The 24,488-nt window shown below is 50.1% G+C and overlaps 1 protein-coding gene across 2 annotated transcripts in view; it reads right to left on the reverse strand.

Annotated features, from left to right (window-relative positions):
• The window catches only part of PARVA (parvin alpha), a 170,619-nt gene extending 154,206 nt beyond the window's left edge, over window positions 1-16,413 (reverse strand). Inside the window, exon 1 of one of the 2 annotated variants that reach the window (XM_051824848.2) lies at window positions 16,165-16,411. In XM_051824848.2, the coding sequence (XP_051680808.1) occupies window positions 16,165-16,300 (136 nt within the window). In that variant the 5' untranslated portion in view covers window positions 16,301-16,411. Of the gene's footprint in view, window positions 1-16,164 lie in introns of both variants that reach the window. The other variant, XM_051824857.2, reaches the window with a different exon arrangement.
• Window positions 16,414-24,488: the final 8,075 nt, after the last annotated feature.

Below are 24,488 nucleotides of genomic sequence, written 5' to 3' on the forward strand. Positions count from 1 at the left end.
TTCTGCAAATAGCATGCAAACTGTACGTTTTTGCAGCCCAGTTCTCCCAGCTGTCTGCCCCACCAGAGCTGAGAGCCAGGAGTAGCTCAGCCCTCTAGTAAATAGGAAAGCCCCTCTCCACGGAGAGGAAAATTTACCTCTAGTCCTGGAGCATAGGGGAGGAGGCGAGCAAGGCAAGGACCAGGGACCCCGAATGAGCATGAGCAGCCTCCCCACGCACCTCCAACCCCACTTTGGGACCAGAGAGCCTGGGCTGCATGGGCAGCCTCTGACCTCCTCAGGAGGGTCCTGGCCTGCCTGCTGAATTCTGCCCCCAGGACCCTGAATCTAAGACATCACCAGGGACTCGGCTAAGTCTTCCTAACTCAGGGCTCAGACACTGATTCTCTGCTCAGAATCTCTGCACCCTGACACCTGGGCACCCGCCTCGGCAGACGGGCTGTGCGGCCTACATCTGGGCACTGGGACTGCAGACCTGCTATGGCTTGAACACAGTTTGTCCCCTGAACTTATACATTTACATCTCAAAGTTGTAAGTTAATGGCACTAAATGAGTAGAAACATAATCCAGTTATGGTGGAAACTTGAGGTGAGCCTACTCAGAGGTCCTTAGGGGGCTAGGGTGTGCCCTGGAAACAGAGAGCTCACAAGGAGATTATGAAAAGCCTGATTCGGGCCCGGCCCCTCCATCCCTCTCTCCCTCCCCCCCTCTCTTTGCGTAGCACATGATCCTCCTGCACACAACCTACCATTCCCAACACCCTCACCAGATGCTAAGCCAGAGGGGCGGCTTGATCTTGGACTTGAACCTCCAACACTGAGCTAAATAAACCTTTTCTCTTTATGAAGTTCATTGCTTCAGGTAGTTTGCTGTGGTCCTGAAAAGCTGACCAAAACAGGACCCTCCCAAATTCCTCCCTCCTTCCCCTCCCCAGCAGCTGACCAAGACAAAAGTTGCGTTAGGAATAATTATCTTGGCCGGTGCCGCGGCTCAATAGGCTAATCCTCTGCCTGCGGTGCCGGCACACCAGGTTCTAGTCACGGTCGGGGCGCCGGATTCTGTCCCGGTTGCCCCTCTTCCAGGCCAGCTCTCTGCTGCGGCCAGGGAGTGCAGTGGAGGATGGCCCAAGTGCTTGGGCCCTGCACCCCATGGGAGACCAGGAGAAGCACCTGGCTCCTGCCTTCGGATCAGCGCGGTACGCCGGCCGCAGCGCACCAGCCGTGGCGGCCATTGGAGGGTGAACCAATGGCAAAAGGAAGACCTTTCTCTCTCTCACTCTGCCTGTAAAAAAAAAAAAAAAAAAAAAAAAGGAATAATTATCTTGAGTGGGAAAGTCCGCGCGATCCTGCAATTGGCAGGCTCCTGATTCTGCCAGGGGATGGATGCTGGAAGCAAACAGGCACGGGGGCTGCTGCACCGAGCCCCTGGTGTCCTCAGGAGCGTGGTGACCCTGGTGGACATCACTGTGGAAGCAGAAGCAGCCCAACACCTTCACCCCCGGGCGGTCAGCTGCATCTCGGAAAGAGCTTGGGTCGCTGAGCCAGACTAGGCTTTCCACAGCACAGCGAGAGGAGCTGCCTAAGATTGTAAAGAGATAAGGGAATGAGTGAAGGGAGCGGAGTATGAATTCAGCGATGACAGAAACGCCTTGCACACAGCACTCCCGGGGAGCCGGCTACCTCCCCAGTGAGTGCCCGGAACCTTATGCGACCTGCTCTAGCAGGCTAGGAGCCGCTCTTCAGAGGTGAAGTGAGACCCCTGACGATGGCCTCTCACTGCAGCAGGCTGATGCCTGGCCCCTGAGGCCCAGCTCAGCCCCAGCTTAAGGCACTGGATCACCCAAGGGTTCCCCTATATGAGCAGCCAACCTAAATATGTCCGCCATAGCACTCTGCATACACCTGAGGTCTGTGACACCAGGGCAGGGATGAGCCCAGGAGGTCAGAGGTTGGGGTTGGGGGAGGTATTCAAGACAAAGGGCCTCCTTCACCTACCCTCCCCCACTGGCCTAGAGAGACCTGGAGTAGGGGAGGGGAGGACAGGGGTGATGGCTGCCAGCCGGGGCCTGTTCCCAAGGCGGCCACCACTGGGCTCAGTGAGGAGCCACATAAAGATGGAAGGATGGCCCTAAAAGGAGAACATCCCAAAATAAAGAGCCAGCTAAGCCTCAGCCTTACTCAGCATGGTCCCTGGCAGGCTTGAAGCCTGCGGCCCCGACCACCACCCTCCGAGCCGGCACCTTAGGGGATGCGGTGTTGCCAGCCAGCAGCCAACAGAAGCTGCAGCCTGACACAAGGGCTTCACTTCTGAGCCACCCAGCAGGGAGCTCCGGCAGCAACCGGCAACCGCAGGTTCTGCTCCTTGGCTGCCAGTTCTAAAGGACGCGTGTTAACCCGCCACTTGTCACTCTGCTTGCTTTTTGGGGCTCCACCCGAGACAATTATCCTGAATATCTTCTAAAACCTTTAGGCCACATTATTTCTAAGGAGAAAAAAAAAGAAGCAAAGGAAATGGTTGAGTAAACAACAGGAGAGGGGCCAGCACTGTGGTGCAGCGAGTAAAGCTGCCGCCTGCAGTGCCGGCATCCCATATGGGCGCCAGTTCGAGTTCCAGCTGCTCCTCTTCCGACCCAGCTCTCTGTGTGGCCTGGGAAAGCAGTAGAAGATGGCCCAAGTCCTTGGGTCCCTGCACCCATGTGGGAGACCTGGAAGAAGTTCCTGGCTTTGGATGGGCGCAGCTCCGGCCACTGTGACCAACTGGGGAGTGAATCAGCGGATGGAAGACCTCTCCATGTGTAATTCTTTCAAATCAATAAATCTTTAAAAAAAAAAAAAAACAAACAAGAGAGTCACCCAATGGAATATTATGCACCTATAAAACTTTAGTAAGATGAATAATGAAAAATATATAATAACTAGAAGGAAAAAAACAGAATTTTTATGAATATACCTAGTTACCTAGTATATTCACAATTGTAAGTAAGAACAAAAGGTAGAATAAATAAGAGAAGTAAACCAAAATGATAATAGCAATGGCCTTTGGGATGTGAAACTTTGTATGGTTGTTTATCTTTCTACTTTTCCAGAAATCCCATATGCATGGGTTAATTTTATAACTGGGAAGAAAAGACTTTTATTTTAAAAACTCAGAGGCTACGTGGTTGGCATATGTCTCTCAAATCTTGCAAATAGGTGGATTCATCTTGGTCCTTCTTCATTTAGCACTCTAACATGATTATGTGCAAAGTCATTTCTGCACTGCATATTATCCAGGCCTCCCCGCCCCCCGCAACCAGTGGGCCTCCCTGCAGGTTCACTGCCCCACTATGCAATCAACACCCACGGATCCTAGGACCCAAACCGATGGGCCTAAGGACCTTTGCATATATGCCAAGCTAGACTAGCTGATAATGTCTTCCTACAACAGGTAAAGAGATTCTTTTGTGTGTATGGGAAGGAGGGTAGACATTTTTATAAGATACATGCACACGCGCGCGCACACACACAGACACACACACAGAGGGGCTCTGGTGGACTCTGGGGACCGGAAGAGTCACCTGAGGTTGGAACAGAATTTACAGTAACCTGCGCACTCCCTCAGTGGGAAGAAAACACCCGGTGACAACTGAGGCACTTGGATGAGAAGCATTTACGAGGACGTTAAGTACACCGGTGCTGTGCTAGACCCCTATGGTACAAATGTGAGCAGACGCCTGGCGTCTGCAGGGAAATGAAAGAGAAGGGCTGAGGCCAGGGCCCCAGCCCGGTGAGGCCTCCCTGGCCAGGGACTGCGGTCCTCAGGCCAAGCTCGTTTGGATACCCTACCGATGTCAGCCTGTGCAACCTACTAAGAACTTACCAGAATGCTTACATCTGTGTTTTTTTTTTTTTATTAGTATTTTACTACTGAAGTTGTGGTGAGACGTCTCTCAGATGTTGTTCTTTTTTTCCATGACTGTGAGTGGAGATTTTAGATGCTTACAAATGTTTACACGAGGATTTCATCTCTCCTCCTGTAGTAATAGCTACAACCTAATTATGAACTGTGCTTGTTCACCAAATGGAGATATTCCATGAGACAAGGAGGCTGGTTCCTAACATGGAGGTGTCCTTGGGCCCGGGCCCACTTATCCCCGTCTCCATCTCCTCCTCCCGACACAGAGGTGCCTTCATTAGTGCAGGGAAGAAAGAGGTCTTTGTGATGATGTAATTCCCAGACCACCCGACAGACACAATAAAACTGAATTTGAGAGAAGCCTGGTGAAATCAGAGCTCGGAACTCACACAATACCAGGGCTGCAGGGCCCTGTGAGGTTATTTAGCCTAATCCTCTAATATTAGAAACGGGCAGTTAATATGAGAAAGGGGGAGAAATCCATATGAAGTCACACAACCAATGAGTGGGGGGCTATTTTCCCCACCAAAGTGAATATGGGGAGATTCATTCCACAGAAATTCCAAGATCATTATGTGTTAAATATTTTACCAGGCAGGAGGGCGGCAGGAGGGTCTCACCACAGTGTGTGCCACACACAGCCACACGTGGTGACAGTGCCACGTGGCCAGTGCTACAGCACAGCAGGAACAAGGCACTGAGGGGCCAGAGAAGGGACTGTCCCCCTTTCCCTGGAGGTGCAATGGAAAGCTCCATGCAGAGGGGATGTCCGAGTTTGGTCTTGATGAACGAATAGAGTTTATAGAGCAGAAGATCTTTCTAGAGAGGTGTATTAGCATGTGACAAGGTAAAAGCCTGTGAAAGAACAGGATGTGTCTGGGGAATGAAGGGTGGTTTGCTGCAGCTAAAACGGAGATTTTTTTTTTTTTTTTTGGGAAGGGAAATAGAGGAGACAGCATCAAAAAGTAAAGGAAAGAGTGGTTGTGACATTCTTGAATGCTATGCTGAGAAATTTGCCGTGGGGAGAAGTTATCTTTGTGGTTTTTTTTTTAACTTTTTAAAAAAAAATTTTTTTTGACAGGTAGAGTTAGACAATGAGAGAGAGAGAGAGAGAAAGGTCTTCCTTTTTGCATTGGTTCACCCCCCAAGTAGCCACTACGGCAGGTACGCTGCAGCTGGCACTGCACCGATCCAAAGCCAGGAGCCAGGTGCTTCCTCCTGGTCTCCCATGGGGTGCAGGGCCCAAGCACTTGGGCCATCCTCCACTGCACTCCCGGGCCACAGCAGAGAGCTGGCCTGGAAGAGGGGCAACCGGGACAGAATCCAGCACCCCAACCGGGACTAGAACCCGGTGTGCCAGCGCCGCAGGCGGAGGATTAGCCTATTGAGCCACAGCGCCAGCTCTTTTAACTTTTTATAAGATCTATCAGTCGATCTATCTGAAAGGCAGAGTGAGTGGGAGAGTGAGAGAGAGAGAGAGGGAGATCTTCCATCTACTGGTTTATTCCCAAAATGGCCACAACAGCCAGGTCTGGACTAGGCTGACGTAAGGAGCCAGAAACTCCATCCTGGTCTCCCAAGTGGATGGTAGGAGCCACCACCTGCTACCTTTCCAGCTGCATTAGCAAGGAACTGGATCAGGGCCGGCGCCGCGGCTCACTAGGCTAATCCTCCGCCTAGCGGCGCCGGCACACCAGGTTCTAGTCCCAGTCGGGGCGCCGGATTCTGTCCCGGTTGCCCCTCTTCCAGGCCAGCTCTCTGCTGTGGCCAGGGAGTGCAGTGGAGGATGGCCCAGGTGCTTGGGCCCTGCACCCCATGGGAGACCAGGAAAAGCACCTGGCTCCTGGCTCCTGCCACGGGATCGGCGCGGTGCGCCGGCCGCAGCGCGCCGGCCGCGGCGGCCATTGGAGGGTGAACCAACGGCAAAGGAAGACCTTTCTCTCTGTCTCTCTCTCTCACTGTCCACTCTGCCTGTCAAAAAAAAAAAAAAAAAAAAAAAAGAAACTGGATCAGAAGCAGAGCAGCTGGGACTCAAACCAGCACTCCAATATGGCACACCAGCATCACGACTCACAGCTTAATCTGCCACCCCACAACACTGGCCCTTGCTCTGTGTCTGCAGAAACATCATATTGGGATGGACGCTGTCACACAGTGGGTGGAGTCACTGCTTGGGACGTCCATGCCCCATATCAGAGTGCTACTTTGGGTGCTGATCACTCAGCTCTGGTCCAGCTTCTTGTTCATGCACCTGGGAGGTGGCCAGGGATGGCCTGAATGGTTGGGTTCCCAGGCTACTCTCATGGGAGATGAGGATGGAGTTCCAGGCTCATGGCTTCAGCCTGTCCCAGTCCTGGCTGCTGAAGACATGTGGGGAATGAAGACTGATCTGGCTCCCTCTCTCTGCCTTTCAAATAGATTAAAAAAATTTTTTTAACTTATTGGCAAAAGGATGAAGGAAGAATTGAACAAAAAGGGACCAGATATGAGGAGGCCACTTGGATGGATGCTACAATATTTCAGGTAGAAGATAAACAAGCAGTCTAAAAGCAGCAGCACTTGCGAGGCCTTGATGAAAGCAGTGATATGGAGGAGGCAGAACCAGCAGGACTTCCTGAGGGATGAAAAGGAGCCATGTCCAGCCTGCTGTATTTTGTGCAGCCTACATGAGTGGAAACCATCCTCACAGTGCTAAGAATGGCTTTTAGATTTTTAAATGGCTGTAAAGGGACACAAAAAAACTATGTGAAATTCCAATCTCACTGTCCATAACTAACATGTTATAGGGACCCATTTACCCATCTTCTGGCAGGGGCTGGAGCCTTTGTTCTGCCAAGGGCCATCTGGATACTTACAACACCATTCACAGACCATGCAAAATTATCAACTCAAAAATCAGCATGCTACAGATTTACTGGATTTCGAGTCCTGCGTGAGGTTGCTTTGGTAGGGCCAGACCAAATGATCTTGCGAGCCTTGTACAGCCCACCAGCTGGAAGTTCCCCACCCCTGGACAGTAACAGAGGCAGAGTTGAACAGCTGAGACCAAGGCTGTAGAAGCTGAAGAGGCTAAAATATTTACTATCAGGTCCTTTAAGACAAAGTGCTGACCTCCGAAATAAAAGCCTACAACAGTTCTTCCTTGGGCAGCTGGGCAGCTGGTAGACGAGTAAACACGGATTTGTGTATATGAAACAAACAAGAACTCCATGGAAGGCATGTGGAGTTTGAGGATCCTGTGACACAGTCAAGAGACAGCGGGAAAATGCACGTGGGATATGGGCGAGGATCAGGATCTGAGATACGGATTTGGGAATCATCTGTGGGCAGATGGTGGCTGAAGCTATGAGAGCAGGTGAGAGAACCTGGGGGGAGGAGACGTGTGTGTGTGTGTGTGTGTGTGCGCGCGCACGTGCGGGGAAGTGGAGGGGAACAATAGGATGAAGCAGGAGAAGCTAAAACCCCAGGAACCACTCACTGGAGGGCAAACAGTACGAAGTCTGCAGGCTGTGAAGGGGTCTGAAAAGCAGTAGTTAGGGACCCAGTGTGGGTAAGGCCAAGGGAGACGATGACTTTAAGGAACTGAGAAAGCAAACCAATGCCAAATGCCGCTAAGAGCCCAAGTGGAACTGTGATTGAAAAGGAGAAAACCTGGTGACAGCAGCTGGGGAAGTCACAAAGTGGCGGGAACAGAACTGGTGCTGATCGCCAGCTGCTTCCAGGCCTCCACGCTGTCCCCTGGTGTTCGGCCTCTCACACAGCTCCCAGCCTCCTTCCCAGTCTGTCATCTCCTCGCCCATCTTCCAAACACTAGAAAGCCCTGGGGATCAGTCCGGGGAGTGCTCCCGTTTTCTCTGCACGCTCCCTTCCTCTGTGACCCCATCCATGTTCACGTGGCTCCACGTGGCTGCACACTATTGTGTCTCCAGGCCAAACCAACCACAACCTCATCACCTCCACTGGGAAGCCCAACAGGCACCTCTAACTGGGCAGGTCCAAAACTAAGCTCCTCTCCCTCCTCTCCAAACCAGGTCATCCTGCAGAATTCTCCACCAAAGTGGGGAGAAGGGAGATCAATTCCACCTTTCCCGTTCTTCAAACCCAAACACAATCCTGGCTTCACCCTCTCAGCTTCCACCCAATTCTTCCGTTAATCCCCTGTGCTGTGTCTTCAAAATACACCCAGAATTTGAGGTTCACCCGCTCTGTTGCCACTGCTCTGCCCCCAGACTGCTACCGCATCTCTCACCTGGATCTTTCTAGAAGCCTCCAAACCCACCTCCCTGCTCTTGTCCCAGCATCACTTAACACCATCAGAGTGATCCTCTTGAAACGGAAGAGGCATCATGCAATTCCCCTGCACAACGCTCTCCCAAACTTTCCTATCCTACTCTGCATGAGGGTGCCAGTCTCGCTGCGGCCTCCAAGGCCTTTCACGCCCTGCCCCAGCCCTCGCTCTAAAGACCTCCGGGGTCTGCTGCCTTGCTCTCTCCTCCAGCCACGTGGACCTCCTTACTGACCCTCAGCAACATGGCAGGTCCAGTCCTGCCTCGGGGCCTCTGCACTGAACATTTTCCTCCTGCAAAATATACATTTGGCTCTCCCCCTCACCTCCTTCAGGTCCTGACTCACACATGCCTTTCTATTGAAGATCATCAGCCCACCACCACCCAGGACTCTGTCTCCGCTCCCTGTTTTATTTCATGCAATAGCATTTATCACATGCTTATCCAAATACACACATTTTACCCATTTATCTTGTTTATTAGTTCTCCCCGCTACGAGAATGTAAGCTCCATGAAGGCAGGCATTTTGTCTGATTCCCACCCTCTTCCAGCACCTGTATCATACCTGCTACATGGCAGACACTCAATCAATAATCAGTGGAAGAATGGAATGGCTCAGAAAGTGGCCAGGAGATAAGAAGGGAGAAGCAGGAGAGCCGATGAAGAGGAAACCAGCAGTCAGGAGCCTGTTCTCCTACGGGAAAGACAGCACATTTACAGAAGGCTGGAGCGCAGGGGTGGGCGGGGGGCAAGAGAAGACTGGGGATAGGAGACGCAGGGTCCCTGGCTGCGGCAAGTGTGAGAGGCAGCTGAGAGGAACAGCCCCATGAGCAAGGCCTCCTCAGAAGGCACGAATACAGGAAGGGACTGGAAATGAGAGCTGGGATATGGGTGGGATGGGGCAGAGTGACAGGAACTCAAAATCGCTCTCACCTAGTTCTTAATGTTCTACCTCAAGGTCTGGGGGAAGCACTTGACTGGTGAGGGCTTGGGCAAGACACATGGGAAAATGCAAATGAAACTGATTAGGAGAGGAGAAAGGACTGTTCCACACTGCTGAGGGTCTGCTCACTCTAGAAGCCACTCATCTGCTGCAGGGCTTGGGGGCCTTCCCCAGCAACACTGAACGGACAGCGAGACCCAAGAGGTGAGCACAGAATTACAGAATTGTGAAAGCCAGGTCCTCATCCCATACTTGATGCACTAGACAAAGTGAGCTGAAATGGGCAAAGGGCAGGAATGGGCGTGGCTGCTGATCCGGCGTGGGGGCCTCCCCTGGCTGATTCAATGCAAGATGGTGATCCTGGAAGGGCAGGCCTTGAGGATAGAGCTGGAGGAAGAGGGATGGAAAGCAGGTAAGAGCAACAGGGGAGGGCCACGCCCAACACAAATGGGGGCTGGAAACCCAATTCACTGAGGAAAACCAAGGCCCCTCAGCTACAACCCCGAGAATGACCCCAGGGATTTTTAAATGCTGGCAGGTGATGCTGGGGGAAACGCAAGGGTCTGGCTTGCAAAGGAAGGTCCCCTAGCTACTAACTGAACCCAAACAATGCCACAGGCACTTCATACAGACACGGGCTACTAGGCTACTTACAGAGCCTGCAGAACCTTCTGCAGGCCATAATAAACTTCAAAGCCTCTTTAAAACTGACTCATCAACTTTAAAAGCTACTATTATTCACACTATGCAATGCATGGTGCACACTCTCTCATAGAAGCCTCACCTTCCATGTAAAGAGGGAATTTTTGTTCCCATTCTAGAGACAAAGAAAAAAGAGGCCTGGAGGTTTTCAGGAGCCCATCCTAAATCACAGCAACAAATAAGAGGCTAGACCAGAAATCAAGCCCAAATCCTAAAGACCATACTTTCTATTCTTAGTCTCCCTTGCTCTGGGACACTGTTTTTCATCAGGGGTGATGATGACTGCAATGCATTTCTTATGAGACTTAAGTCATTCCATGATGTGTGTGTCAGGAATCCTTAGGAAGGATATGTTCTTATATGAAATTGTTGCCCTACACAGGCCAAATAATGCATATAAATTGAGCATCCCTAAGCTGAAAATCCAAAATCTGAAATGTTACAAAATCTAAACCTTTTAAAGTAGCTGACCCATTATTCAAAAGTTCCAGACTTTGAGCATTTCAAATTGCAGATTCCAGATTCAAGATGTTAACCTGGTAAAGTCTATGCAAATATTCCAAATCCAAAATCCTCTGACCTGAAACACTTCTGACCCCAAGCATTTCAGATAAGGTATACTCAACCAATAGCATGTCTCTCCAGTCTTTGTGTCCTACAGTGGGGCACAGCGGGTATCAAACGAACAGGAGTCTTTAGGCACAGAAGAATTCTCTGCTGAAGCACTGAGACATTTTGTGGACAGAGCAATGTCAGTGGTCTTGGGGAAAATACAAAGAACAGAAGACCCTACAACACTAAAGGGAAAGTGGAAGAAGAGAGATTCTGCAGGGCACAGAGCTGTGAGTTTGTGCAGGATGCACAGCAAGACCCAACCTCACTGAGCCTTCAACGGGTACCACACTGAGACCCCGCACACACAGTCATTCCACACCAACCCCACTGGAGCTGGGTAGTGACTGGCCCCTTTAGAAGAAGCCATGAGCTCTTCCACGAGTTCATTTACAGCCACTGGATTAGCTAATTAGATCTTGCACTTGGTTTCAAAAACCCAATTGAGTATATCTGAGATAGGGAAGCGCATGGGGTTAGAGTGAGAAACATAAAAATGTCTTTGAGTCAGTTAATAGCAAACTCAATGATCGAAAGAACAAGGTACTGTGGCTGGTGGAATAAAGAAAAGCAACCTTGGCCTGCACCACAGCTCACTAGGCTAATCCTCCGCCTGCGGGGCCAGCACACCGGGTTCTAGTCCCGGTTGGGGCACTGGTTCTGTCCCAGTTGCTCCTCTTCCAGTCCAGCTCTCTGCTGCGGCCTAGGAAGGCAGTGGAGGATGGCCCAAGTCCTTGGGCCTTGTTCCCGCATGGGAGACCAGGAGGAAGCACCTGGCTCCTGGCTTCAGATCGGCGCAGTGCACCGGCCGTAGCGGCCATTTGGGGGGTGAACCAAAGGAAAAAGGAAGGCCTTTGTCTCTAACTCTGCCTGTCCAAAAAAAAAAAAAAAGCAATCTGAGCTGCAATAGTAGTACACTATGGCTGGGCTAGAGTGAGGGAGACGGCGGTCCTGCCCTAATCTAGGCTACTCAGCTTAGACCACTACTGAACCATGTTGACTTCTGATTAGCTCACTGTGACAGGGTCTGCTAGGAACTGTCCACTCCCCCCACTGTGCTCGGCGCTGTGCACCATAAAGGAGCTGGTCCCCACATGTTGCTCACCAGATTCCCTTATCCTGGTAACTCCTCACCGGGTGCAGCCAACGGGAAACCCTAGAAGACTCAGAGGCTGGAGAAGAAAATATGCTTTTTTTTTTTTTTAACTTTTATTTAATGAATATAAATTTCCAAAGTACAGCTTATGGATTACAATGGCTTCCCCACCATAACGTCCCTCCCACCCGAAACCCTCCCCTTTCCCTCTCCCTCCCCCCTTCCATTCACATCAAGATTCATTTTCATTTCTCTTTATATACAGATGATCAGTTTAACATGCATTAAGTAAAGATTTCAACAGTTTGCTCCCACACAGAAACATAAAGTGAAAAATACTGTTTGAGTACTAGTTATAGCATTAAGTCTCAATGTACAGCACACTAAGGACAAAGATCCTACATGAGGAGTAGGTGCACAGTGACTCCTGTTGTTGACTTAACAAATTGACACTCTTGTTTATGGCCTCAGTAATCACCCTAGGCTCTTGTCATGAGCTGCCAAGGCTATGGAAGCCCCCTGAGTTCACCGACTCTGATCATATTTAGACAAGGCCATGGTCAAAGTGGAAGTTCTCTCCTCCCTTCAGAGAAAGGTACCTCCTTCTTTGATGACCCATTCTTTCCACTGGGATCTCACTCGTGGAGATCTTTCATTTAGGTTTTTTTTTCCCCCCAGAGTGTCTTGGCTTTCCATGCCTGAAATACTCTCATGGGCATTTCAGCCGGATCCGCATGCCTTAAGGGCTGATTCTGAGGCCAGAGTGCTGTTTAGGACATCTGCCATTCTATGGGTTTGCTATGTATCTCACTTCCCATGTTGGATCATTCTCTCCCTTTTTTCTTCTATCAGCTAGTATTTGCAGACACTATTCTTGTTTCTGTGATCCCTTTGGTTCTTAGTCCTATCATTATGATCAATTGTGAAAAGAAATTGATCACTGGGACTAGTGAGATGGCATTGGTACATGCCACCTTGATGGGATTGAATTGGAATCCCCTGGTATGTTTCTAACTCTACCGTTTGAGGTAAGTCAGTTTGAGCGTGTCCCGAATTGCACATCTCTTCCCTCTCTTATTCCCACTCTTATATTTAACAGCGATCACTTTTCAGTTAAGTTTCAGCACTTAAGAAGAATTGTGTATTGATTACAGTATTCAACCAAAAGTATTAAGTAGAACAAACAAAAAAAAAATACTAAGAGGGATAACATATTAAGCTGCTCATCAACAGTTAGGGCAAGGGCTGATCAAGTCACTGTTTCTCATAGTGTTCATTTCACTTTAACAGGTTTCCTTTTTGGTGCTCAGTTAGTTGTCACCTATCAGGGAGAACAAGTGGTATTTGTCCCTTTGGGATTGGCTTATTTCACTCAGCATAATGTTTTCCAAATTCCTAACAGGGATCACTTTTCAGTTAAAATTTAAACACCTAAGAATAATTGTGTGTTAATTAAAGAGTTCAACCAATGGTACTAGAACAAAAAAATACTATAATGGATAAAGTATTACATTGTACATCAACCGTCAGGACAAGAGCTGATCAAGTCACTGTTTCTCATAGTGTCCATTTCACTTCAACAAGTTTCCTCTTTGGTGCTTAGTTGTCGCCGATCAGGGAGAACATATGATATCTGTCCCTTTGGGACTGGCTTAATTCACTCAGCATGATGTTTTCCAAATTCCTCCATCTTGTTGCAAATGACCGGGTTTCGTTGTTTTTGACTGCTGTATAGTATTCAATAGAGTACATGTCCCATAATTTCTTTATCCAGTCTACTGTTGATGGGCATTTGGGTTGGTTCCAGGTCTTAGCTATTGTGAATTGAGCTGCAATAAACATTAATGTGCAGACAGCTTGTTTGTTTGCCAATTTTGTTTCCTTTGGGTAAATTCCAAGGAGTGGGATGGCTGGGTTGAATGGTAGGGTTATATTCAGGTTTCTGAGGAATCTCCAGACTGACTTCCATAGTGGCTTAACCAATTTGCATTCCCACCAACAGTGGGTTAGTGTCCCTTTTTCCCCCACATCTTCTCCAGCAGCTTTTTTTAAAGATTTTTGTTTATTTTAAAGGCAGAGTTATAGAGAGACAAAGAGGGAGAGAGATCTTATCTGCTGGTTCACTCCCCAAATGGTCACATCAGCCAGAGCTAGGCCAGACCAAAGCCAGGAGCTTCACATGAGTACAGGGGCCCAAGCACTTGTGCCATCTGCTGCTGCTTTCCCAGGTGCATTAGCAGGGAGCTGGATCGGAAGTGGAGCAGCCAGGACTTGAACCGGTGCCCATATGGGATGCCGGTGCCACAGAGGGCGGCTTTACCCACCACACCACAAGAATCTGCATTTCTTGTGCCACTCTGCTCCACCTGCACATTTCTGATCATGGCTAAGTCCCCCTACAATGACAGCTTCTGGCAGGCAGCCTCTCTTCCAGGACTCCAACCTCCTCCAGGTTCCAGTTGGCTTCACTTGCCCCTTGGGACCAGGAGTGGGAACAGCTCCTACCTATTGCTGGCCCACAGGTGTAGCAGCCTCCCTTCTTGGTTCCCTTAACCCTGCCCACAGCTAGGTCAACAGTCTCTTCACTAAATTATTTCCAAAATCCCAACTATATTGGCCTTTTGCTTCCTGCAGTGACCTTGATTCCAACTGAAGAGGCAGCATACCAGAGGGCCTTATAAACCACATCCATTCTTTGAGGATAACTATAAGAGCAGAGGCTGTTTGCTTGGTTAAGGGAAGACTCCAGAAAGCAGGCTAGTCTACTTTAAAAAGATGAAAGGCCATCACGAGGTTCTTTCTATTCTCCTGGCCCCACTAACAGTAGTACAGAGAGATCAACGTTTGGCTAAATAGAAAGTCAATTTTCCTATAGAACTGGTCAAGATGGGGTGAGTATTCATGGTACATCTAAGTTTCAATAATTCTTAAGTCTACTCGTAAGCAGGATGAGCCTATACAAGAAAACTGGAGGAAAAACCTGGAAGGACAGTTCAGAGAGAGGCTTTCAAGCCAGGATTTCACGATTTGCCACCAACTGTATACTACTCAACAGGTTACCAAAATAGGAGCATGCACTTTCCAAGGCTTCAGTCTTACAAGCTGGAAAATTCCAGAAACAGTTCACACGTTTTATGTTGCATGTCATTCTACATACTGTGACAGAATCTCGGGCTGCCCCTCTCTGTCCCACTTGGGACATGAGTCATCCTCCTATCCAGCGTATCTGTTATGTATAAGGTACCCACTTATTAGTCGCTTAGCCGTCATCAAGGTCATCAGATCCACTGTCGTGAGGTCGACGCAGTGCTTGTGTTCCAATTACCCTTCTGCAGAAGCCTGACGCTCTATCCCCACGCCTGTGTCATTCACCTCACTTGATATCATCACACACGCATTGCAGCCCCTCACATAACCACACCAAGCAAGAGGATGAGAGACAGACCAGGTTACATAGCATGTATTACAACATTGTTACAATTGTGGCATCTACTGGTGCTAACCTCTTTTTAAGTTAAATGTCATCAAAGGTATGCCTGTATAGGAAAACACAGTATATATCCGGGGTTCAGTGCTATGTACGGTTTCCTCCATCTACTGGGGGTCTTGGACGCAGGTAGGTTTACAAGGACTACTGTAACCAGTAGTGTTTTACTGCTTCCTCCTTCGGTCTAGAGAATAGAAATCCAGTTCTTCAGGTCGACCTGGGTTCAATCTCAGCATTAAAGTTTTCACGCTTTAAGGTACCTCAAGAACATAAAACTTACTTTACATGTCAGCATCAAAGCTTTCCAAGAGGTTATTTCCTGTCCATGAGCAGTCTATAAAACACGCTTCCTAACCCTGCATCTCATAGCCACACACCTGTCACTAACCGCCTTCATGAGAACCGCTGCCTTATTTTCCAAACCACGACCAGGATGCTAAATCCACCCGCGAGACAAAATGCATTACATGCAAATTATTGTGGAAAAAAAAATTACGATCGCCTCAATTCACGCCTGTTGTGATTTCCCCGGATGAGAGTTTATCATTACTACACCGGGGGACCGCTAGGACTGCCAGTTCTCCACGCATTCATTCAGCAAACGACCGATGCTAACTAATCCCCCGCACCAACGCAGGCCTAGGGATGGACGACAGGGCCGCGGGGGCCAGAGCCGCCAGGCTGCTGCAAGAGGACTCCACAGGAAACGGCCAGATTGCAGACCAATGAAGGCAGAGCGCGAGCGTGACGGCGCCCAGGAAAAGTTTCAGCGGAAACTTGGGAAATGCCAGCTTTGGGGCGCGGAGAGGGCGGAGACACGGGCCTAGCGGCGGCGGCAGCAGCAGCCTACGAGCCGAGTCCAGGCCTGGGCTCCGCGTCCCGCCGCCTCCCGCTGTCTGCCACGCGGCGCGCGTCCGCGGCCCCGCAGGGGCGCCTGCCCGGGAAGGCAGCGCCGGGCGGCCGTGGCTAGGCGCCCGCGGGGCCGCGGTGCGGGGTGCGCCTCGCTCTCCCGCCCGCCGCTCCCGGGAAGCGAGCGCGCGCCCCACCACGCCGGGCACCCGCCGCGCGCTCCCGCCCGGCCCCGGAGCCCCGGCTCCTCCGGGCCCCGACCCGCGCAGCTCTCCCCGGCTCGGCCGCACTCACCCTCCTTGGCTTTCTTCCTCCGGGCCAGGGTGCCCCCGAGTTTCCCCAGGAAGGAGTCATCTTTCTTGCGGGACGGGGGCGACTTGGGAGTGGGGGACTTGGGGGCAGAGGGGGACTTCTGCGGGGAGGTGGCCATGGCGGCGGAGCGGGCAGCCGCGGGCCGGGCGGGACGCGGCGCTGGAGCTGAGCGGACGCGGCGGGCGGCGGCGGCGGGACTGAGGCTGCGGCTTCCCAAACGGAAGCGGAATTATTCCAAGCATTCGAAGCAGCTCACGCTCGCCTTTCCCTTCCCTCGCTCCCTCCCTCGCGCCGCCCTCCGCCCGGGAAGGCGCTGCCCGTGTCCCAGGGCTGCCCGGGGAGGGGAGGACGCCCCTAATTCGCCCCCCGTGGGGCAAGTGGCCTCATCTGTTAAGTGTATGCGTGGGCCCGTGTAAGCCTGCAGGCGGCGAGGGCTTTGCGTCCAGCACGCTCCCCGGCACACCTTGGGAGCTGCACCGAAGCTGGCCTGGGGCTGGGTCCCCACTTCCCGCGTGGCTATGAGTCCCGTAGCTTTTGCCCACCGAACACGGACAGCCACTCCGGCACGCAGCCGTGGCCGTCCACCTACAAGTGAGGCTCATGAGAGGAGGGTCAAGGTGCTCGTTCTTGCAAGAAATCTGGGTTTCTAGCACTTCAACAGCTTGTACAAAGAAGGGTCCCACATGTGGGTGGAAACGGGAATGGAAAAGGCTCAAGTATGGACTCCTGTGAATTCCACGACCCCACCCCCTCTTATCCCGCCTGAACAAAAAGAACAGTGATGGGGAGTGACACAACACAGCGCTCGGGACTCATCCTGGAAATGATTCAAAGGCACAAGCTTGTGCTTGCTCATCTTGAGTTCTCAGTGGGACTCTCAGTGTCTGCCTTTCACACACAGCCCCCTGGGCAACCGCGTCTCTTCCTCGTGGCTCTTGCCCCGTAGCTACAGCTGATGGAATCTGGGTGAACACCTGACCCACAGGGAACACCTGCCTGACAGCCAGTCAGGTGGCCCCAATCTGGAATCCGAGCACCAGGCTGAGGTTCAAAGCTGGGCTGCTCTTAGCACATGCATGCTGATGAGTAGAGAAACAAAAGCGTGGAGGAAAGAAAGCTCCGGAAGCCTTGCGATCCCAGCCAGTAATGGAAAACTGCGGGGAGCAGCCACCTGGATCCGGAGTCTCTTCCCAGCCCCCACTTGCAGGTCCCAGAGATCAGCTGTGCTTCCTTCCCAGGAGATGCGAATAAAGCAGTCTGATAACCCCCTCCACCTTAACTGGAGCCAATCAGCAAACTGTGCAGCAGCTGAAATTTAACCAGATGGTCTGTAGATTCTCGGCAGGGTACAGGTTCATCTTATCTGTGCTGCAGCGTCATAATTTTACCTTTTTGGAAAATGAGACTTTTGTTGCTCCCTTTGACTTGGTAGAAAGCAGAGAAGTCCTGATGTCTGCTGGCCTGGGAGGACTGCCATAAGCCTCTGCCCCGCTCCCCAAAGATCTTAAAGAGATAGTGAGAAGCCAAATAAAAGCATAGTTTTAAAAAAGATTTATTGGGGCAGGCGCTGTAGCTCAGTAGTTTAAAGCCCCAGCCTCTTCGAGTCCTGGCTGCTCCACTTCTGATCCAGCTCCCTGCTAATGCGCCCCGGGGAAAGCAGTAGAAGATGGCCCAAGTCCTTAGGCTCCTGCACACACATGGGAGACCCGGAAGAAGTTCCTGGATCCTGGCTTTGGATCAGCCCAGCTCTGGCTGTTGAAGCCATATGGGGAGTGAACCAGCAGATGGAAGAATTCTCTCTGTCTCTACCTCTCTCTGTAACTCTTTGAAATATAATAAATCTTAAAATAAATTTAAAAATGGGGGCTGGCACTGCCTTTCAAATAAAATATTTATAAAAAAAGATTTATTTTAGGGCTGCTGCCTGCAGTGCAGGCATCTCATATGGGTGCTGGTTCGAGTCCCGGCTGCTCCTCTTCCCATCCAGCTCTCTGCTATGGCCTGGGAAAGCAGTGGAAGATGGCCCAAGTCCTTGGGCTCCTGCACCCACGTGGGAGACCTGGAAGAAGCTCCTGGCTTTAGATCAGCCCAGCTCTGGCCATTGCAGCTATTTGGGGAGTGAACCAGCAGATGGAAGACTTCTCTCTCTCACCTCTGCCTCAGCCTCAGCCTCTGTAACTCTGCCTTTCAAACAAATCTTTTAAAAAGTTATTTTATTTATTTAAAAGAGTTACAAAGGGAGAGAAAAATCCTCATCTGCTGGTTCACTCCTCAAAGGACCACAAACAGGCTGAACCCAGGCACCAGGAACTCCCTCAGAGTCTCCCATGTGGATGGCAGGGGCCCAAGCACTTGGGCCATCTTCCACTGCCTTCCCAGGTCCATTAGCACGGAGCTGAATCGAAAGTGGAGCAGCCTGGACTGAAATCTGCACTCCTATGGGGTGCTGGTGTCGTAGGCAGCGGCTTAGCCCACTGCGCCATGACACTGGCCGCTGAAAGTGTGTTTTGATTGCATCAGACACATAAGGACAGCTCAAAACTCTGCTCTCAGCCCTGGGCTCTGGTCAGGGAATTGCGAGATGTGCAGATCGATAGCTGTGTGAGCTCAGGAACATCCACCCCCTTTTCTGAGCCCCCATTTCCTCACTGACAAATGGCAGTGACTGGATCAGAATAGCCATTCTCGCACCTGGCTGTGCCTCACCATCCCAGGACCAGCAGACTGTTACAAACACCCACAGCCCTGTCTCCAGACACTTTAAGATCTGGGGATAAAACCAAAGGCTGGATATTTTTAAAACAGATCATACAGGTGTTTCCATGTTGCCAATCCACACACTGACGTGTTGGCCCTTGGAGTTACTTTCAGCTCTAACCTTCTGTGTCTGTGGCTCTCTGTTCTTTCACACGTTGCTGATATCCATTTGTAGGACAGAAGTCCTAAATACAGAATAATTAGGAAGCACCGTGCACCGTGGTAAGGAATGCTCTGCCTTGGTGGTCTTAGTGGCTTCTTGGAGTGGGGGAGAGACACATGCCACGAGCTGTCCTGCATGCAGTTAAAAACTTGCACTGACTCCCTCCTGTGTGAAGTGGTATTTACAGTTACAGCCCAGCTGGACAGTTGCCATAGGCTTCGTCACTGGCTTCATCCTACCCAAGGGCTTGATTGTAATAGTTTATAAACTAAAAGTGCGCTGTTGTGAGACTGCTGAATCCCTTGGCCAGCCTCTCGTTGAAATCCAGACCTACATAAACCATCCTGGGAGAGAGAACCCCAGGTTCTAGTCCTGTGAGGTGATCTTGGACAAATCTCTCTCCCTCTTGTATTTTTCTTTCCATTGTCTGTAAAATGCTGAAGTATGACTAAAACGGAACATCACATATACTTAAGGTCAACAATTTCAATGCCCAGTAAAACAAAAACGGGTGCTTTTGTGCTTCCAGATCCACATTTTAGAAAATTTATAGCAGCACCATTCAAATGCTTACTAAATTGAATGAGGGGCCAGCATCACGACAATGTAGTTGGTAAAGCTGCCGCCTGGGTACCAACATCCCACATGGGCGCCAGCTGCTTTCCTTCTAATCCAGCTCCCTGCTGCTGGCCTGGGAAAAGCACCAGCAGAGGGCCCAGGTGTTTGGGGCCCTGCCACCCACATGGGAGACTTGGCTCCTAGCTCCTGATTTCTGCCTGGCCCTGTGTTGGCTGTTGCAGCCATCTGAGGAGTGAACCAACAGATGGAAGATCTCTCTCTCTCTCTCTCTCTCTCTCTTTCAAATAAATAAATCTTAAAATAATTGAATGAATTCATAGTGATAGTCATAGCAATGGAATAAAACTGAACAAATTGAAATCCCAAGTGGCAATAAAAATGCATCTCTCCATGTAATGTTTAGAAAAATGAAAAAAAGAAAACACACAGGAGCACAGATGGTATCATTCTATTCACAGAAGTTCAAAAACAGGCAAATTACTCTGTGATTGCCTTGGGAGGGGTAGTAGTTAGAAGGATGCAGGTACCAGTGTTGGATAACGTTCTATTTCTTGATTCGGGTACTGACATGAATGTATTCACTTTGAAACTTAATGGAGGGGCTGGCATTGTGGTGCAGTGGGCTAAGCTGCTGCCTGCAATGCTGGCATCCCATATGAGTGACAGATCAAGTCCCAGTTGCTCCACTCTCAATCCAGCTCCCTGATAATGTGCTTGGGAAAGCACTGGAAGATCATCCAAGTACTTGGTCTCCTGCCACCCACATGGGAGACGCAGATGGAGTTCCAGGCTCCTGCCTTCAGCCTGGCCCAGCCCCAGTCATTGAAACTATCTGGGGAGTGAACCAGTAATGGAAGATCCATCTCCCTCTCTCTCTCTCCCCTTCTCCCCTTCCCTCCCTCCCTCCCTCCCTCTCTTTAACTTTGCCTTTCACATAAATAAATGTCTAAAAATTAACACTGACACTTTATAATTAGAGCAATTCTTGTATGTATACTGTGCCTCAATAAATATTTACAAATTTATTACAAAACTATTTTCTAAAAATGAAGCCATAGGACCATATGCTCTGTAGGGCTCATTTTCTCTTTATGATCTCCTTTTCCAACTCCCTGGGTGGTCCATGTCACTCAAAAATCCATAGATTTGGGGCCTGCACTGTGGCCCGCAGCAAGTTAACGCCCTGGCTTGAAGCACTGGCATCCCATATGGGCGCCAGTTCAAGACCTAGCTGCTCCACTTCCCATCCAGCTCTCTGCTATGGCCTGGGAAAGCAGTGGAAGATGGCCCAAGTCCTTGGGCCCCTGCACCCATGTGGGAGACCTGGAAGAAACTCCTGGCTCCTGGCTTTGGATCGGTGCAGTTCCAGCCATTGCTGCCAATTGGGGAGTGAACCATTGGATGGAAGACACCTCTCTCTCTCTCTCTCTCTCTCTCCTTCTCTCTCCTTCTCTCTCCCTCTCCCCTCTTTGTGTAACTCTGCCTTTCAAATAAATAAATAAATCTTTTTTTAAAAAAATCCATAGATCCTCAGCTAGGTCCATCCTGCCCCAGGCAGTCTAACTTTGTGGCACCCTCAACTTCCCAGCACTGTTCTATCCTGGTCTTGTTATCTTTCCTCAACAATTCCAGCACTCAAGAACTGTGGTCTGCCAGGCAGGAGCCTGTGTGCTGAAGGACAATGGGTCCAGGTTGCCATCCTGCAGCCAGCAGCCCTATGATCTGTGCAGGTTGTCTAAGCTGTCCGTGCTGCAGTTTCTTACCGTGTGATGAGTGCCTCATCGGGTTGTTGGTCGGGCCAAGAGAGTTATCTGAACGACTCAGCTCAGTGCCTAGCAGAGAATAGGTCTCAACTCAAAAATTGTAGGATCTTATGTGAGACTCAGATGACACTATCATCATTTCCATTTTATGCGTGAGTAACTGGAAACCCTGAGCCCATGAACAACTTGCTCTGGATCGCATCCTGGCCGATAACTAAGCAACATTAGAAGGCTATAGTCTTCAGAGTCTGTTCTCCCAAGGAGCCATGGGAGCCAGAATTTTTCACTGAGATTACTGTCCTTTGACTAAAGACTCTCTTTTCCAACTAGGTGAGATCTTTCTGACCAATGAGATGCAAGCAAAAGTGGGATGTGGCAGTTTCCAGGACCCATGCTAAGGACAGGCGGGACATGGGCATTCGGTTCTTTAGACCATCAGACTGTGTAATCCAGGCCAGCCCTCTTGCTGAGAATTATTGGGAAAGCGCAACAAAATGTAAACTACATTTGCTGGATTAGCAAAGAAAATGACAGAACCCAGATTCTGACAAAGGAGGACTCACCGAGAGGTGAACCCATCACTTTGGGACCGTTCTTCAGCTAGTGCATTTGCCAATTGCAGCAGAGGTAACTGAGGGCTGAGGCTTTGAGGATAAACACTCACGGGCAAAAGGTCAGGTGCCACTTACTTTGGGGATCCTTCAGTAAGCTTTGGTTTGGGACCCTTAATGAGTCCACTCCAGTACACAAAGAGAAAATAAAGACATTTTCAGGTAAATAAAAACACTATGGAGAAAAATTAACTGTTGACCCCCAAAAAAGGAACCAAGAAATAGTATGGTAAAACAAAGTCATCCTGGATGGCAGCATGGTGACACAGGGATGAATAAAAAATAGATAAAAGGGAAAATAGATGGGTATATTGCAAGCATATTAATCATACAAAATCAAAAAAATAATGTCTTATGGGGCTCAAATGATATAAACCAAATTAAAATACAAAAGCATTCAAAAAGATCACTCAGATTGAGAGTGAGTCAATGAAGTTAAGAATGTTAAGGTCTAGGCATTATCCGGGAAGAAATAAAAGTGCTGGACTTTGATAAAACAAGGATCATGATGTAATCGCTAGGGTAACCATTAAAATAGTAACAGAGCATCTAATTATGAAGATAATAGAAAGAAAACAGGGGTGCTGCATCCAGGCAGCTTTTACAAATTATACATTTGGTCTGAATCTGTCATATTGAAGGCAACTTTTCTTTTGCCTTCGGTTTTTATTTTGCAGTATTACTTTTTATTGCATAGATTAAAACTGAGGAAAGAGGTGCACCAGTCATCTCAAGGCCAATTAAAGTAAAACTCAAGGCTTTCACTAGGAAAAGGTATCTTTCCTAAGTGTACGTGTCATCTGTAATGGGTTGAATTGGGGTCCTTTTAAAATGACACAGTGAAACCCTGACATCCAGAGCCTCAGAATCTGAAACTTCTTTAGAAACGGGGTCACTGCAGACGTAATCGCTTCCTACAACAGTGAGGGAGGACATTCTGCAGGTGTCATTATGAGAAGCGGGAAGTGGGGACACAGACATGCACAGAGGGAAGCCAGGAAGGAGGCGTCCATTACAAGTGTGGGGCCACAAGCCGAGGCGTGCCTGGGACTCCCCTAGGCTGCCGAAGACAAGGAAGGGTCCTCCCCTATAGTCTCAGAGCACATGCGGTGCCGACACACCTTGGGTTTGGATTTCTGGCCCCAGAACCACGAGAAAATAAACCTCTGCCACAACCAGCCACACGGTCTCAGTCCTCTGGTCAGCAGCCCTAGGAAGTGAATGCTCCAGGGACAAGTGGGAGCCTCTGAGGATCGTGATGAGAGTTTGAGGAAGGCTGTGGATCCCAACCAAGGATCAGAGGTCATGGGATCCCATCAAAGCAGGAGAGGGAAGAGAAAAGCCAGCCAGGGTCCCTAGATGCCCTCTTTGATCGCTGGAAGCAAGGTGTGCTCTCAGGATCGAAGGGATGGGCGGGAGGCGAAAAGTGGGGAGCCTCACAGAGTGCTGCCCTTGGGGCCAGGCTACCACTGTGCATGTCCTCCAGGAGTCCTCCTTGCCTGGGTCATGATGGGGTGGAGTTGGGTAGGGGAACAAAGGCTTCTAGGAGCAGGGAAGTCCCGGGGCACTAGGAGGTTGGAAGACCTGAGCCTTAGCAAGTGCCATGGTGAAGCAAGGAGGGGGGATGTCTCAAGGATCACAGAAGATGATGTCATTCAAACCCTCTCTGACGCAGCCATGGGAGAATGTGCCCCAGGACCTTTGAAACAGGCGATGTGCTCAATCACCCTCCAAGATTCTAAAAAGGAACTGCAGAAGACAGTGGAAGGAGCCCCCCAAGCATGATAGCTGAGCATGGGCTGCAGAGGGAAAGCCTAAAACCAGCAGCTCCCACCTCAGTCCCCTGGCAGAGGAATGGGAACATAGCACGGACAGCAGCAGAGGCCACGCTTCCAAAGATGGAAGATACAAGTGCGAGCTCCCTTAGGCGAGCCAGGCAAGCAAGAATCCCAGGACCCAGAGTGCCTTTGGGTGTGTGGTCCATGCCACAGGCCACTACGAGGGCTTGCTTTCTTTTTCTTTTCCTCAACAGACAGAGCTCTCCCATCTGCTGCTTCACCCTCCTAATGGCTGCAATGGCTCAGGCCAGGCCAGGTTGAAGCCAGGAGTCAGGAACTGGATCCAGGTGGGAGGGACCCAACCACCTGCTGCTTCTCAGTGTGCACATTAGCAGGAAGCTGGATGGGAAGCAGAGCCAGGACTCAAAACCAGGCACTGTGATATGGGATGCCCAGCCCACATCCAAGTTCTTGAATGTCTCCGCCCCTGTTCCTTCCTAGGGCCGTGTCATGTGGACAACAAGGTCTTCTTTGCTATTGCTGCAATGCACCTTCTTCCATGCCCCTTCTCCAGACGGTGTGGCCCACAGGAGCAAAAGTCTCTGCTTCCGTCTTTGCTGGGGTGGGTGGGTATGAAGGCTATTAAGACCGCAGA

Source organism: Oryctolagus cuniculus, chromosome 1 (genome assembly GCF_964237555.1).
Source record: "Oryctolagus cuniculus chromosome 1, mOryCun1.1, whole genome shotgun sequence".
Classification (NCBI taxonomy): Eukaryota; Metazoa; Chordata; class Mammalia; order Lagomorpha; family Leporidae; genus Oryctolagus; species Oryctolagus cuniculus.